General features: G+C 41.8%; 2 protein-coding genes across 9 annotated transcripts in view; both read right to left on the bottom strand.

Moving 5' to 3' along the window:
* The window catches only part of LOC6627504 (dipeptidase 3), a 416202-nt gene that overhangs the window by 62180 nt on the left and 337139 nt on the right, over positions 1–16883 (bottom strand). For 7 of the 8 annotated variants that reach the window (XM_015173103.3, XM_015173104.3, XM_070209380.1 and 4 more), the window contains 5 exons: positions 12932–14299; positions 4580–5792; positions 2097–2195; positions 1734–1860; positions 1535–1631 (listed from right to left, as the gene is read on the bottom strand). In XM_015173103.3, coding sequence (XP_015028589.1) covers positions 1535–1631; positions 1734–1860; positions 2097–2195; positions 4580–5792; positions 12932–13615 — 2220 coding nt within the window. In that variant the 5' untranslated portion in view covers positions 13616–14299. The remainder of the gene's footprint in view (positions 1–1534; positions 1632–1733; positions 1861–2096; positions 2196–4579; positions 5793–12931; positions 14300–16883) is intronic. The other variant, XM_070209382.1, reaches the window with a different exon arrangement.
* LOC6627505 (uncharacterized) lies at positions 10924–11898 on the bottom strand. Its single transcript, XM_002052752.4, has one exon. It carries the CDS (start codon positions 11724–11726, stop codon positions 11172–11174), a length of 555 nt encoding a protein of 184 aa, XP_002052788.1. The 5' UTR covers positions 11727–11898; the 3' UTR covers positions 10924–11171.

Below are 16883 nucleotides of genomic sequence, written 5' to 3'. Positions count from 1 at the left end.
CTAATAAAAGATTAGGCTCAAGATCAAGCAAATATGCTGGCTATTTCTTATAATGCCAAGCAATGTGACATTTTTGACTTTCTAAAAATACCTGACTGTCTCAGGCCAATAAAGAGCCCATGTACTTAGCCGCTGCACTTAGCAATAGCTATATCTAACTGAAGGCTCAACTGGCCGGTTGCCCATGGCATTAATAACAAGTAAGCCATTTAAAAATATGACGCATAAAATGAAGCTTAAGGAATCAATAATAACCAATTAGGGGCAACGTTCCAGAATAGCTGCAGAAATAATTAACGCATCACTAGCAGCAGCATAAACCAAGGCAAGGAAGCCGGACCAGAGGCAGGAGCAGCAAAAGGAGCAGAAACAAAGCGCTGCTCCAGGTGAACAGTGGGCCATAATTAATTTTTTTTTGTTCACTTTAAGCTGAAGCTGACCAGTTGAAAGATGAGCAAAAACAGCAGCCAAAGTAGCCTTGGGACAAAGGTTTCCCAGACAACGACTAAGCGGCAGTAGGAAAAAAAAATTAAATTGAAAGACAAGTGAAATGTGGCAAAGGATATGCCCGACTGTGTAATTCTCTGCGCATTTCTTCAGAGCTAAAAACGAATGGATAGAAGAGCCGAAAGATTCTTAAAATGTGAAACGTAGAAATTGCACAAAACAAATATTAGACTGTAGCAAAGGTTATACAAATATAAAAAAAATATACTTGATCATATTTGTTATCCTTGTACAGGGTGTTATAACTTGGTCATAAAATGTGTATTTGCAATGCTGTTAGGCAAATGTCCACCAGGGTATTAAATATTTGGCAGGTCAAAGATATCCTTGCAGTATAATAAGAAATCCATAAATATTTCAATTTCAACGTGGAGTCAATAATAAGCACATAACAAAAGTACAGCTTTGACAAAATTATGACAGCTTAAAGTATTGGTAGAGTATTTAATGGAACTTGATTTTAAGTCGAAATTTTATAAATTAAATGACAAAGAAAATTTACATTGAAGAGGCGTTTCACAATAAATTTGACAGCCACCATTGACAACAAAGAAATTTTAATTGTAATTCTAATTTTCTTTTCCGGAAATTTTAAGTGCTTTACATTTCTCAGAAAACAAATATTAAATTATGAAAAAAAAAACATGCAATGCAAAATTAAGCCAAGTGTCATTGAACAACAAAATCTGCCTAGTTCCTAGTTAAGTTAATGGAGTTTATAGTCAGGAAAGGGCATGAATAAGAAACCAAGTCATGAAAAGAAGACAACTGACAACTTAAAGGGTATTTCATAGTCTAACAAGGTAACGTATGTAATCTGTCTAAATGGTTTTTTCCATTCTGTTTGGCCCTTATTGGGAGTTAAAGCAGACCAGCCTTATTATAACTATTTTTAAATGGCATTCAAAGAGCCTGAACAGTAACTGTGAAGAGTGGGCTGATATGTTGGCTGGCAAATTATGGTTGAAAGTGGCAGCAACTGTGATTATGAGCGAGGGGAACATTTGCAGGCACTGTACACACTTACCTGTGCTGATATGCGTCCCTTCTTCAGTCGCGTGAGATCCGTGTGGCTCCAGTGGCTGCGCGCCCAGGGCACAACGTTGCGTAAGTCCTCATCAAAGCTGGCAATAGAAGAGAAAAAAAAAAAACAGAGTGGAGGAAAAATAAGGCAAAGTTCGTTTAAAAATATTAATTGCAGTTGCGTATTGCAAAATTGTGCTCACTTGAAGTCGTTGAGTTTGTTATGCAGGAACTTGCGTATATTCCAGGGTAAATCGTTATGCCCATCGATTAAAGGCACTTGATCCAAAAGCTGCACAGCGACGCGTAAGCGCTCCTCAAAGGGCGCACCTGAAAGGCAAAAGGATGGAGAGAGGGTTCATAAAACCGAGTTAGCAGCAGCTACTAACTAACTTGAACGCATTAGCACGACACACAAAGATACCAACACTGTCAGACACGACTGTGTGCGTCTCTTGACATTTTGAGCTCTGGCTACGTGTCGTATGCGTTATGGTAATTGATTTATTGTCCGGATAGCTGAAAGCTGGAATCTAGTCTAGGAGCTAGCTCTCACTACTACTCACTTGCAGCAACACGTAGCGCCAGGGGCACAGCCACACTGGCAGCGCCAATTATCAAGAGTATCGAGCTGACTGCCAGCCAATGCTTGGCCGCATCGAAGCCTGGACAAATGTTACGTATACGCAGCGTACGACCAGTAAGCAGCAGGAGCAGCATTCATGATGACCAGGCACAGCGATTGTTGTCCATGTTGTTGTTTTAGTATTCGTTGTTTTTGTTGTTGCCAGTTCAATGCCAAGTCGTTTGTTGTGCAGCCGGAGCGACGTCGTCGTCGTCATCATCATCATCAGCATTGTCGTTGTTTGTGTGTTGCATTTTGTGTGCAGGGGTGTGTGTGTGTGTGCAAATTGCCGTGACAGTGGCATTGATTACAGCAGCAACAAAAACAACAACAGCAACGAGTCGATCGTGTTTTTTCATCGTATTCCCATCAATGTGCAAGCAGCGTAGTTGTAAGGATAATAAGGAAATATGGTTAGTTAAACGTTTAAAATTGAATTGCTTAGTTGGTTTTGCTTTACAAAAGACGAACAATTTCTTGTTAACTGAGAGCTGAGTCAAGTTTTATGAACCATGAAATAAGTTGTGTGTGTGTTTTTTTTTTGTGTGTGTGCAGATAAAGTGCCGATGGTGGCCATGAGCAGTGCTTACAACTGACTTATTAGCTGCATTATTATGCAACTCAAAAGACTTAAGAGCTTTTGTGTGCTATCAATGAAATGAGTTGAAATGAAATTAAGCCAATGATATTAATCACATGATTATGTCACAAATAAAACCAGTCTATTGGGAATAGTAATTTGCAGAATGCTGTAGATTAAATTTGCTTGGAAAGAGCTGCCATATGCTTCTATGTATACATATGTATATATTTATCGAGCCACACATGAATTTAATTTAAGTTTTTCTCTGACTCCGCGTTTAGATCGCAACCTGTTAACTAGGCCTTGAACTCGCTTGTTAAATGGCCTGTTAGCTTTCCTGTCATTTTATCTGTTAACTCGCCTATTTCGTGGGCTGTTGAATCTCCAGTCAACTGGAATGTTAACTGGGATGTGAATATGTTTAATAACTCTGATCTCTTAACAAGAATGTTAACTGGTCTTTTAACTTTTCTGTTAGCTAGTCTGTTAACTAGCCTGCCAACTAGCCAGTTAGCTCGTATATTAGCTTGGCTGTTGACTCGTCTATTATTATTATTATTATTATTAGATCGCCTGTTAATATAATTTTGAACTCTGATGTTAGCTGAGCTGTTTACTGCAATCTTAACTGGAATGCTAGACAGTTGTTTAACTCGGCTGTTAGCACTTGTCTACAATTTGTAACCACTTTTTTGTGATCGAAACTCTGCCCTTGAATTGGCTGCACATTTCTGGACGAATTAATACTGTGCTGGTTTGAAAAAGAAGTAGAAACTAAGCTGATGCAAATGTGAATCACATTATGCGATTTGGTTTGGTCTCTCAGATACTTGTATCAATAGCAAGTGCTCAATTTTAATTGCAAACCAAATTCGATTATGCAGCTTAGCCATTTGATAGGGCAGCTAAGCAAACAAGTCAGCTGAGGCATGAAACTAGCTCAGTTCAGTTCGGTTTTTTTCTCTGCCACTGCTTGATTATGGAAAGCTCGAAACTCGCAGGGCTCTGGCTGGTCTCTGGCTCCAAAGTGAATTACCGATAAGCAAGTTGCAAATGGAGAGCATGTGCGGTAGCTGGCAGCCAAATGTTGCAGCTGCTGCTGCCAAAGTGGCACGTGAGGCGGGCGGCGGGCGGCGGGGCGGCCATCAGCGATTTGCATAAATTTAACATGACAGGACATCGCCAGCTACGCAGTTTTTGGACGGGGGGCGTCTAACTAACGAACTGCAGTTAGCCAGAGCGATAGAGAGAGAGAGAGAAAGAGGTAGACACTATGCGCCCCTTTTAGACCACACGGCTGCTGATGGGCACTTGATGAGGACGACAAAGTCACGCGGGCATTGGCAACGTTTAACATTAAGCGGCCATGTTACATGGGACGCAATCAAACGACTAACGACTAAATAGAATTGTGTGCCCCAAGTGGGGAGCAGCTGCTGCTGCGGCCAGCACAGACGAGTGCAATGTCAGGTAACAACAAGCCAGGGCTGCATGCCACCAAATGAACTAGATCAAAGTAGGTTTCTAGAGAATTGAATGAAATGTGGCATGTGCATGAGCAGATAAAATGTCTAGTTTGATTTATAGATATTTCGATTGATTGCTGCCAAATAAGATAAATGCTTAGCTAGCAGCTAGTTCCTGTTCTTGCCTTGTTTTAGTTGTATGTTATCAAAATGTTAATTTGGATAACATGTGTTCTACTCTTTTTTTGTGAATATAAAATGTAAGCCAATTATCTAACTCTCAATAAAGAATAACAATACATACATATTTATCATTTTAACTATAATAAACAGTTAAGGATTGGTAAATAGTTATCCAGCCCTTGTGCAACTTACGAAAGGAATTTGTGCCCGAACTGGATGAGCCACGACTGGGGCACTGTCGATGTTTCCATGGCATGATGCTCGTGACGCTCGAGTGCAGCTGATGATGTTTCTGCGGCGTGGCCGGAATACCGCCAGTTGGCCCATGATGCAGCAACGAATGCGCCACATCGTGTGCATGATAATGATGCGAATGTGGATGCGAATGTGTGTGGGCATGGCTATGTGGCTGGGACTCGAGCTCTTTGAGTATGCCGCTGCTGTTATTGCCACTGTCGAAGGAGTTCATCGTAAAACTGGAGGAGGCCAGCGCCGATGATTGTTGCATTTTCTGATACGGCACACGGCAGCCGCCATCAATGTCCACCAAATTGCCAAAGCTGCGACTATTCATGGCCAATGTCCAGTCCATGCTACTGGTGTGAAATATTTGTGCTGGCTGTGCCATATCCAGGCTCTGCTTGGAGTCTGGCTGCTGCTGCTGCAATTGTTGCTGTGGCTGTGGCTGCTGCTGTGGCTGGTTGCTCGGAAAATTGAGCAGCGATTGTGAGAAGCAGCGACAACGCTGCTGCTGAAAGTGCGCCAATTGCTGCTGCTGATGCTGCTTCTGCAGGTAGCGGCTGTAGTGGGCCAAATGTCGCGCATAATCGCTGCTAGGCCCGATTGTGTTGTATTTGCTCAGCATTGGAGCAACAGTTGCTGCTGTTGTTGCAGCTGTTGCAGCTGGTGTTGCTGCTGCTGTGGCTGTGGCTGGCACAAAGCACAAGCTGGGATCCGATTTTTGTGCTTGCGGCGCAAAGATGTTGTCCTCCTCGTGTGCGGCAAAGGGCGGGTGCTTGGCTTTGTTTGGCTTATTAAGGCTATGGGCGTGGCAGTTGCCATTGCTCAGCGGCTGGCACAGATCCGGCTTGGCATTGCTGTTGCTGCCGCCGCCGCCGCCGCTGTTTGCGCACTTCAGCAATGTGGCCGCGCATTCGTCCAGAGCCGTTTTGGTGCAATCCTCAAGCAGATCGCCGTTGCACAGCTGTGCCATACCCAGGGCCAGATTGTTGTTGCTCTTGGGCAATAGTTGCTGTTGCTGTTGCTGCTGCTGCTGCTGCTGCTGTTGTTGCTGCAGCTGCTGCAGCAGGCGCAGACTGCGCATGCTGCCGTTTCGCTTCAGTGCGGGCGGCGGTGGCACGGGCGGTATAATATCCACATCCGACAAGCTGGGCGTGTCACTTAACTGGAAGAAGCAGTAGAACAAGGCGTTTAATAAATTGAAAACGTGCAGCTGTTACAGCAAAGGAAATTGTATTAAATCAATCGACTTGGCCAACTTCCGGCTTAGAACTTATTGCAAAATGTGCGCTTCAGGCACAGTTTGCCAAACAGTTTCGCCAGCATTTTGGCCTGGTTGAAAGGGCATTCAGCCTGGTATAAGTTTGGGTTTGTTGGGAGTAAAAGAGGACATTTCAACGATCTTGTTAATTATACCTTATCTTGGAATACTTCCAATATAAATAAAAATTACGGAGTCTGAAAGATTATCTTTATAAAACTTTGTTTAGATACATTCTTTTACCAGAGTCTATTATTATTTATAAAGTTGCTTTGACGCAAGTCCTTGCTGTTGGTATGACTAACTTTTAAGATTATGCTGCAAACATGTATCTAATGAATTTCAACTAATTCCTAAGAATATGAATACCAAATCAACTTTCAAGGTATATTCAATCCATTTTAATAAAGCGCCTTGAGGTATGCTACACATTCGCAAATTGGCGAAATTGTATAGAAAGAGATTTGGGAGCAACACATGCGTTTTGCAGGTGGCCGCCGGCTACATGAAATTTAATTATGCCATAGACAGGAGCATATAAACACACACACTCTCACACACACACACGCACACGTACAGCAAAAAGGGCGTGCGAAAAAAGGGCATGAAAAAGGTTTATCGGTGAAAAAGCATAACTCCTGTATACTGTTGCCCAGTTTCCAGTTGGCCATCTAAGTGCGCAATGCGTTGTTCGTGTCCTAATTGAATTTGTTACGGTCAGGTCGAGCCATCAGCCTTATCCTCATCCTCAGTCCCGGCCTCTACATCATTATTATCATCGGGCAACATCATAAACATCATCAAAAAACACCGACGCTTCGGGGATTCGAAATTGAATTCAGTTACGTGAAATACATTTGCATTGATTTGCTTTTTATTTTTATGCGTCTGGCCGAAACGAAACGCATTGACATTAATAAAAATTTCCTTTGAATTTTGATTGCTTTATGTTGGCCCCCGCAGACCTAACCCGCCACGCCCCCACTTGCTATTGTTGTCGCCTGTCGTGTTGCTGTTGATTATTTTTATTATTTACTTAGTCTTGTCCTGTTGGGGACCATCCACCCAGCTGCCCCACCCGGCACATGACCGGGCATGTCCTGTCGCTGCTTAAGTGGAAATTGAAAATTTTCATATTTTCATTACACAGCGCTGGTAATTTCCTACGCCTGTCGCCGGGCAAAACTTAAATAATTTATGCAAATATTTTGCGGTGGCATCTCTTGCATAACTTGCCCGCCGTCCAACAGGCTGGCCAATTTGAAAGGACGCGCTGATTTTATGGGGCCCAGTTTTTTTTCTTGCTTATTTCTCGAAAGTTTCTAATAGCCAATTAGCTCGAAAGCAAGGTTTATATGGAATATATAAATATTTATTATTGTGGTGTTGGCTTAAGAAAAGACAAGTTTGTAAACCAGTTAATGCAACTAATCTGTGTGCAAGGCTTTACACATTGTTACTAGGTTATAAGCTGATTTTATATTTAATAAAAAAATAATAATTATTATGAAATTTAATTAAGACTTGAGTTAAAACTGAATGGCGAGCAAATTATTTGATAATTTTCTAATAATAAATAAATTAATCAATGGACCTTCGAAATATATCGGAAAAATATATGTTGAATTTAAATTGTCGATAAAATTTCGATATTTGATTTTAATAAGTAAATAAATACGGAAAGGTCGCCAAAACTATCAATGTATAAGAAATATACTAGAAATATCTGTATAGAGTTTAATAATTATAAATATATTTGAAATCCATTAATAAATTGAAACTCAAGCTAAGAAAAAGCAAATACGAAAACTAAGCTTCAAGAAAACTAAATTAGACTTCAGCTATTAAAAAAATATCAAAGGAAGTATACATAAATAGAGTATCGTAAGTTCATCTTTAAGAATAATAATATAAAGTGCGTCCTTAATGCTGTCACATATCAATCAAAAAACCACAAAGAGTAAATTATTTCCATTCTATAATTCTGCTTATATTAATTTGTCTAAAACTTATTTAAATAGAAAACACTCAAGCTTGATTTACCTTAGTTCAGCTAACCAAAAAAATCAAATTCATTTAAAATCAAGCTGAGCTCTTAGCGCTTTGACATATCAATCAAGCAGTCACTTGGGGTCAATAATTTGGTCTCATAATAATTGGTCTACAATTTGTGAAAAAAAATTCGCATGCAACAAAGCACATTCTATCATAATTCAAAAGTTATGCCCGTTTGCGCAGGAGACCCAAAGTTTGCAAAGTATATACTAATTAAAGGCGGAGCGAGCGAGTGCAAAGGTCCCAAGCAACATAAATATGCTAGCGTATGCACTTTGAGCACACTTCTTTAGCTTCTCGCTGATTTCCACTCGGTTCTCTTTGCGCTTCAAGTAGGAGTCATTCTTGCATGCATATGCATATGCATATGCATAACTCCCTCCTGGGGCGCTGCTGGTTAACTGCGCCCCAAAGTATGCAACATTATGCTGCATGCTGTGTATGCTTATTTGGCGTTTATGCCACAAATTGGACGCCATGTTTATGAGCTGTGTGTGCGAGGGTCCACAGCACGGACAGGGGCAGGAACAGGGACAGGGGCAAGGGCGGGGCTTATGAGTGGCACCACAGGACTTGGCTAACCGCAGCTTGCTGCTTTTTTGAGCATTAAATTGCTTGATATATCGTTGCATAACTATATGCAGATATATATATGTTTCCTTTAGTTTTCGCTCGCGACTTTTAGCTTAGCTTTCTGTCCACTATTTTCGCCGACTGCCGACTGCCGACTGCTGCTCTCTGATGCTTTTCCGCGTGCTTTTCTTCTTTTGAATTATGCGCGTCTTTGTCTCGCCTTAAATTTCATAATGCACATTTTATAATAATTTTTCGTCTACTTTGCGGCAATTTTGTGCAATTTTTTACCATAATTTATCTAAGTGTGTGTGTGTGTGTGTCTCTGTGTGTGTGAGCATTCATCATTGTTTTTTTTTTTGCAAGTTTCTCGCTACAGTTACGAATTTTCTGCAGCTCAGCGTTGCGAATATGCTCAAAGCTCTATGGGTTGTATGCAAGCGTGTGTGTGTGTGTGTGCGCGTGTGTGTGTGCATGTGTGTGTGTGTGTTTGTCGGGCGTAATGTTGAGTTATGGCAGTTTTGTAGTTTGCGCAAAACTTTTTTAACGCTTCTCTTACGTAGCTGTTGCTCAAAGTAGATCCTTTTACATTTTAGTAGATGTTTCCTCTGTTTTCCTTCTTTTTTTTTTTGGGCGGGTGGTTTTCGACTGGACCGGGCAGCATACCTCCTGTCCGGGGTATTTAGTTAAATGTTCGTAAAATTGAGTGTTGGTTATATTTTACTTGAAGTTACCCCTGCCCTGCTCTGCCCACCGCTCAAATCGACATGGCCCTTAATCGATTTAGCCAAAGCAATAAGCAGGAAAAATGAAGTAGCAAAACTTTTATAAATGTCCGAGTTTCTTTTGGTTTTATTTTAGTTTTCTTCTTATATTTTTGTGCTATCAAAATTGGTCTCGTAATTATCCGACAGCCTCTTAAGTTTACGACTCTATCAATGGCTACTTGCAGCACTTGTTCTAGCTGGCTTTTGTCCATGGTTGATGTAATTATTTCAAATAACTTTGTTAAAGACACGCTCATAGGCAGGCTATTAAAATGTGTGTAAGTGTGAATAAATTTAATCGAGCATACGCCGTGTGGTTCCAGTGACAATTGAGGAATTTCAGATTGAGACTCAAGAGACTTTTGTGCGTTTATTTCCAATGGTAAATTGAGCTTAAAGAAAGACAAGGTTGTATTCGAAATTAATCCAGTTCTTTTATATTACTGAATATATTCTGTGGCATCTCTTCAAGCAGATTTCTAAAAACAATTTCTCTGATAAAATTCGACTTCAATTCTTTTACTCAAAAGCGCAGAAATTTAAATGTGTGCTCGAAGTTTTAACTAAGTTTTGAATTCTTTGAAAATTAAATTGTGTTAACTTAATTTATTGCTGCAACTGAAAATTGAAAGTTTCTTCAGTTGCTTTGGCGTTAATTTATCGAACCCACTGTGGCTTAAATACGTACTCAATTGTATTGTGATTGATTTATTAAGACGCACAGTTCACTCTTCACTGTTCACTGGGTCTCTGCTGTGGCGTTAGTTGACTGAAATGTCACATAAATTGCGTATACGCCGCATGCAACCGCCTCGCCTTGCCTCGACTCGACTCGGCTCGACTGGGACAGGCTGTGTGTTTGATGAATTTAAAGCCCCGCTTGACTTGCAGCCGTTTTCGAACTGCAACAACTAATGGCGCTAAATGCAAAGCATGGCGTAAATAAAAAGTTAAACGATGCTACTAAATAACGAGTATGTTTGCCGGGGCAGCAGCCGGCAAAGCGGCTGGGAAAGCGCCCACGCATGCCACCAAATTGTAGCCACAATTTGTTGCAACAACTCTGAAAGTGGAGCAGCACACACACACACACACACACAGAGTGAGAGAACCCTTGCCGCCTGGGGCCACAGCAAACGCATACATCAAATGTGTCAAAGAGATTTGTTATGCATGACAGCGGGCTGAACAGCAAAAAAAAAAAAAAAAAAAAGAATAAAAAGAACAAAACACAAACCGAGCAAAACTGTGACAGCGTATCTAGCTATAAAACGAGCTGCGAGATAATGTGAACATGGAGGTGGAGGCCATATTTTTTTACGTAATTGAAGTTCCGCCGTGCTAATTGTGACAAATGACAGCAACAGCAGCAGCAGCAGCAGCTGCGAAGTTGGGCTTTAAAAATTTAATGTCAGCCCGCCGAGGTCACGCACCCAGACCCAACACGCGTTGGAATGGTATTTTAATTAAAGTACAGGTATCTTTGGCAACCCGATATGCGAGTTGAATTATTTAACGATTCTTTCTGTAGAGCTATTTTTAGCATTTGCGCTTTAGTAGTTGTTTCGAGTGGGGTATATGCTGATAGCATTAGATGGAATACCCTGCACAAACACAAGCTATAGGAAGGCACCTTGCTGTTTTCTTCTGCACACGTGCTTTATTAAACCGAAGCATATCCAAACTTCTTCAAGAAATATTTTGTGATATGTCAATATATATAGTTGGGGGGATTAAGTGGGGGGATGAAATGTTGTGGGCTGCCTGAAATCTGATTAGCTAGCTATTATAACGAGTGTCGAGCACTAGAACGTCGTTTCCTCTGTGTGCGTGTTTCGAATATAAGCCAGAGTCGGGGCGTGTCTTAGACCTGCCTGGGTTGCGGGTTTTAAATCAAATTGGTTTTCTTCATCACAGTCAGGAATTCTTCGCGGCACACTTCACCATCACCATCCAAGTCAGCCTCGTCGATCATCTCCTGGAGCTCCTCGTCGGTGAGTTTCTCGCCCAGCTCGGAGGCGACACGCTTTAGATTGTTGAACGAAATGCGACCGGTGCGATCGTCGTCGAAAAAGGAGAAGGCCTTTAGTATATCCTGCTTGGAGTCCTTTGCGGCCATTTTCAAGCGCATCAGGTGCAAGAAATCGTTGAACGCAATGCGTCCTGTCTTATCCTTATCGATCTCATCCATCATATTTTTAATCTCTTCCTTGTTCGGCTCAAAGCCCAACGCACGTATTGCGACGCGCAGCTCCTTTACCTCAATAAAACCGGTGCATTCCGTATCAAACAGATCGAAGGCCTTTTTGATGTCAATCTTCTGCTCCAGCGACAGATCAAAGGTCGGCAACAGACGCTTGTTTTTGATCTTGCGAGCTCTCAACATCACCGACCCCGAGTTGAGGGTCGCGCCCGACATGGCGCTGCTCAGGTTCAACTCCATGCCTAAAGTCCTTTGCCTTTGCTCTCTGAACACACACGCACGAAATTAGATAGTGTCAAATAAAAAGACTTTCTTTTCAATTTTTTTTTTCCGTTTTCTTTAAGATAAATAATTTTTTGTTTTATTTATATAAAACTGTGTAAATATGTTTACAACCTTCACCGTTGGTGAGAAGAATATAATCTGGTTTTGGGGCTTTTCCCGTAAAGCTATCAAACGAACTAGCAGTCGCCTACTTAGGGGCGTGGCATGCTGCGTTTACAATGAATGAGGCTTGGTCGAACATTTTTCTATTGACTGAGTATTTGATTTTAATTAACATTTAACTGTTGTCTGCATTATTATCTAGACATAAACTATTTATCAGCTCCTGTTTCATGAGCGGCTTTTATTTAGTGAAAAATAGTAAATTGAATAAACACATATAAATATTGAAAATTGCTGCTGCATTTAAACCAACGACCTGCCTCTTAAACTGTTTGTAAGGATTTTGAGCTACAGATGAATGCAAAATATATTTACTTGGGCGAATGTTTTCTCTACGACAACAAAGAGACGTGAAAGTTGTTGCCTCTCTTTTTGCTAACTCGAAGTATTGTGATTATAAGAATATCCGACAGGTTTGTCTGTATCTTAAACTTTTTAAACTCAAAAGCAATATTTTTCTACGACTTTCATCCTTCTGAATCTTGGAATTGTAAGCTCTGCAAAATAAGGGAACCCAATCAAAAATATGAATCGATTCAGGCGACTAATAAGATTCAATGGTCAATTCGTGGCAAATGAATATTAAATACTGAAATCTCGAACCGGAATATTTGTTCATTTTTTCACATGAATATTTAAAAAATTGTAACTCAAGCTGTGCGCTTATGTCCAAATGTGTTGCCACCAAATGGGGCACATAAAACGACAGCGGAGGTTATGTATTTGGACAGACGGCCAGGTGGTAGATGGCAGGTGGCGAATTTCAGGTGCCGTGTGCCATCTGCCAGCTGCCCAAATGTCAGTCAAAGTTGTTGTTGCTGGAGCTGCTGCGAGTACGTGCCGCGAATTGTTTGCCTATCAAATTTGCCTGCAACAGGCCGCACACACGCGCAGCCAGACAGACAGGCGAACAGACAGGCAGGCAGCACGACACGTGCCGCACAGCTGGCACTGCTGCTCATGATTCCAATTACATAAACATAAGCATTTGCGCTTACCTGCAACTCCCCACCGCCGCCGCCTCCTACTCCGCCGACCAGGCTAGTCAGCGATAATTTCCGTTGACGTTCGCGCTCCAGTCTCATGAGTATCTGTGCGTTCTGCTCACAGGTGTAGGTGTGCGTCTTGCGGCGCCGCTCCAAACTGTATTCGTAGAGCGGACGCGCCGCGTCCGGCTGCAGTTGCGCCTCGTCGCCGGCATCGCAGCTGCACAGCGACTGATTGCTGCGTCCCTTCGCCCGCTTCAGCGAGCCGCGATGCGAGCTGGAGGCGCCACCGCCACCCCGCTCGCTTACAAAGTCCGAGAAGGTGACCACATTGTGATTATTATTGTAGCTATTGTTGTTATTGCTGCCCGCCTCGTAGGCTGTGGCTGGCCGCAGTGCCGGGCCCACAGGTGCCACGCCCGCTTTTCGCTTAGAAGGCGAAACATAGTACACATCATGCTCATCGAACTCGACGCTGTTCAGGCGCTGCGCTGCACAGCCCCCACCGAGCGCTGTGGTTGCGGTTGCCGTGCTGCTGCTGGTGGTGCTGGCCGCACTGTTGCCGCCGCTGCTCAAATTGCAGGCCTGATCCACCAGCGTATGGTGCTGGTTGTGGTGCAGCAGCAGCAGCGGCTCGCCGCGCAGCGAATGCTGCTTGTGCAGACGCGGCGTCTCCAGGCGGCGCAGCTCCGTCATGCTGTCTCTGTCGCACACTTGCTCTCTTTCTCTCACTCTTTGTCTGTCTCGCACACTCTCTTTCTGTCGCCCTCTCGCTTTGCGTAGCTGTCTCTGTTCTTATAGCTTCTGGCTGGCGCTTATTGTCATCACTTGGCTGGCTTAGTTGCCAGTCTCATGTTATATTCATGGCCCACTCGCTCGCATTAGCATAAGACTCTGCTCTGCCGATATCTGCCAGCTGATGTATATATATATATATATGTGTATATATGTGTATATTTGGCACGTGATTTTTTAATTTTAAATGCGCCTTGACGCCTTGGGGCCTGCTAAGCCGGCTAACGATTTCCTTATGTCAATATAGCAAATTCGCAATCGGCTTTTGCCAACCGGCTAACTGTTTCGTTTCGCTGTGCTCCAGCTGCTTCTTCAGCTAAGCCAGCTTCCAGCTGCTGCTCCGGCTCCTGCTTCTGCTGCTTGTCCTGTTTCAGCTGCTGCTGCTGCTGATGCTGATGCCTCTGCTGACAGCAATGTGTGTGCCGTCTCATTGGCAGCCGCTTAGCAATTCGATTTGCCAGCGACTCAGTCACGGATTTTGCCGCCTGCCAAGCTTTGCCTCCTTCTCCTCTTCTTTCTTTTTTTTTTTTAGGCTGTTTGTTCTGTTAATAGACTCGTCTTTCCCGCTGGCCGCGCCTCTAATAACTGCAAAGAGAGCAGAGTTTTTTTTGGGAGGGGGAATGCGTTAGTATTGAGTGCCAAAGAAAAATTGTTGTGTTCTTTTTGGATTTTCATTGTGTGCTTTATGGGCGTACAAAAGGGATGGGCACAAGTGTGCATAATCTGTGTGTGTTTGTATGTGTGTGTGTGTTATTATGTGTGTGTTTCTGTGGGTGTGTTTGTGTATTCTATGCCGCCTAATTGGTTTTTGGTTTCGCTTAATCCGTTAACGTGCAACGGAATTAAATCCCTAACTGGAGTTTGTAAAGTTGAAAACGAATTCTAAAAATATGTTTTTAATTGCTTAAGAAATTAAGAAAAAAAGGGGTAGGAGTTGCCCTCAACCCAGCGCCAAGCTGCCATTACATACACTCCAGCTTATTTCTATACAAAAAATACACATACACACATATTTGCACTAGAGCTCTGCTTGGTCCTCCTGTAGCCGCACACCAAAATCTGGCAAATGCATTCTTAAATAACTTCGTTATTTACAGTCCATTTTTTTGACTATTTTCAAAGCTCAAATATGGTATACTTATGCGCGTATATACCACAGTGCAAGGCTATACTAACAAAATAATATTTTTCCTCCTTTTTTTTATTGAATGGGGAAAGCTATAAAAAATTGTAAAAATAGGTACCAAGTTAAGTTACAAATATATATATTTGAAATTGCCAGGCTTTAGCTCTAGTAGATTCTGGGATAGATGAGTTTACACAGAAAGAAAGAAAGATGAAAGATGGTAAGGACAAGATCTACCCAGTTGACCTGATCAATAATAAGTATATATATTTATGGTGTCGCAGAAGCTTTCTACTTTATTAGAGATTATACTCCTCTTAGCCATTTTCCGTGGGTATTATGTTTGCCTAATCTACTTTCAAAGTTTGCTTGTAAATTGTGGCATATATCAAATTTACTCAAATTTAAGCCGGCAAATGTTTTTAAAAATTTGTTAAAACACGCACGCAATTGCGTTAAACTCTTGTCAACTATTTGAGCTTCGCCCTAAAAGCTTGACGTTTTGCAACACTGCAAAAGAATTAACTCATTACATGCGCTCATTAAGCTATAAGCAAAGTTGATTAAGGCCTTGAAAAAACTTTTATTCAGGAATGTCGCAGCCAGCCAGCACTTGGCCTTGGCTAAGGCGGGGGCGGGACGGGACAGGGGCGTGGCAGACAAGAAAGACAAGAGTCTGACAACTTGAAGTGCCACTCGAAATATGCCCAAGACAAAATGTTTGTTGTTGTCGCCAGAAGAAAGTAAAAGTTGCCGTGGCAAACTTCTTAAAAATACTTAAGAAGCGATAAATATCTCAAAGTGTGCATATATATTTATATATATATATATTTATATATATGTATATATATATATATATGTGTGTGTGTGTGTGTGTGTGTGTATATGTGTATGGCGCACACATATGATAGCTTAGGGGGCGGTAATGTTTTGACTCTTGAAACTTTTGCTCAAGTTGCCTATTTGGTACTCTTCATGTTGTTTGGTTGTTTTTCTTTTTCTCTTGGGTCAGCTTCACGGGGCGTATGGCATTGATAGCGCTAGTGCCACGCCCCCCAGCCCAATGCGACAAATTTGGCATTGTTGTACACCGTATCCAATGGAAATGTGTATGGAGGGGTATATTTAATTTGTGCATGTGTCTGTAACACTCCGATCTCCGATCAATTTTGTTGTTTTTGCTTAAGACTTTACTCCTACTCCTATTTTTTGGATGCTGCCCTTGGCTTTGATACTTACATATAATTGGATGCCTGTTTTTGTCTACCCTAAAAGTTCATAAAAATCAAGAATACTTTTGGCGGGTTAACGAAAAAAGAAGACACAAGCTGCGTTCGTATGGTTCTTCGTATGCACAGTCTTTCTATAGCTTAGCTCGCGTGTGCAGGGTATTCGCTAGTCGCACAATTGTTCTTACTCTTACTCTTAGTTGTTAATATTCATCTTCTTCTTGTTGTTGTTGTGGCTGTTTGCCATACTCATTATCTTTTAACGTTATTATTATGCTGCCAAAGTTGTTCAGCGGCTGCCAATTTTGTTGCTGGCAGCTTTGCAGCTTTAAGCAAATTCCTTTAAATTTCAATGCCGACAAACTTTAGAGTCTAGGCAGCTGCTCAATTATATGTATTTGAAATGTTTGTTGTTGCTTATTAAAAACTTGCCATCGTTTGGCTAAAATACTTTGCCATCAAACGCTTCAAATGTTGCCTGAGCAAATGCCATCTCAATTTTTGCTTTGAAATCATAGAGAAAAATAGAAAAATAGGTATAAGCCTAGCAGTTGGGTGGCAATGACTGCGCAATACTCTGCTCGTGTGTAAGTCAAAAAAGATCTTGAATATGTTTTGGGACATTTGGTTCGAAGCGAAGCAGCATTTATTGGCCTTTTAAATATCTGGCTCTAAAGCTGAATATTAATTTTAGTAAAAAGTCGAAACGATTGCATTTGGCACAAAACCTATAAACACATTTGCACTTTGCTTATAGGGTATAAAAAGGCTCTTAAAACTTCGCGCAAATTCACATAAATTCAGATGAATTCGT

The sequence above is a fragment of the Drosophila virilis genome, chromosome 4 (assembly GCF_030788295.1).
Source record: "Drosophila virilis strain 15010-1051.87 chromosome 4, Dvir_AGI_RSII-ME, whole genome shotgun sequence".
NCBI lineage: Eukaryota > Metazoa > Arthropoda > Insecta > Diptera > Drosophilidae > Drosophila > Drosophila virilis.
Note: the sequence above shows the minus strand (reverse complement) of the source record. Positions and strands in the feature narration are given on the sequence as shown.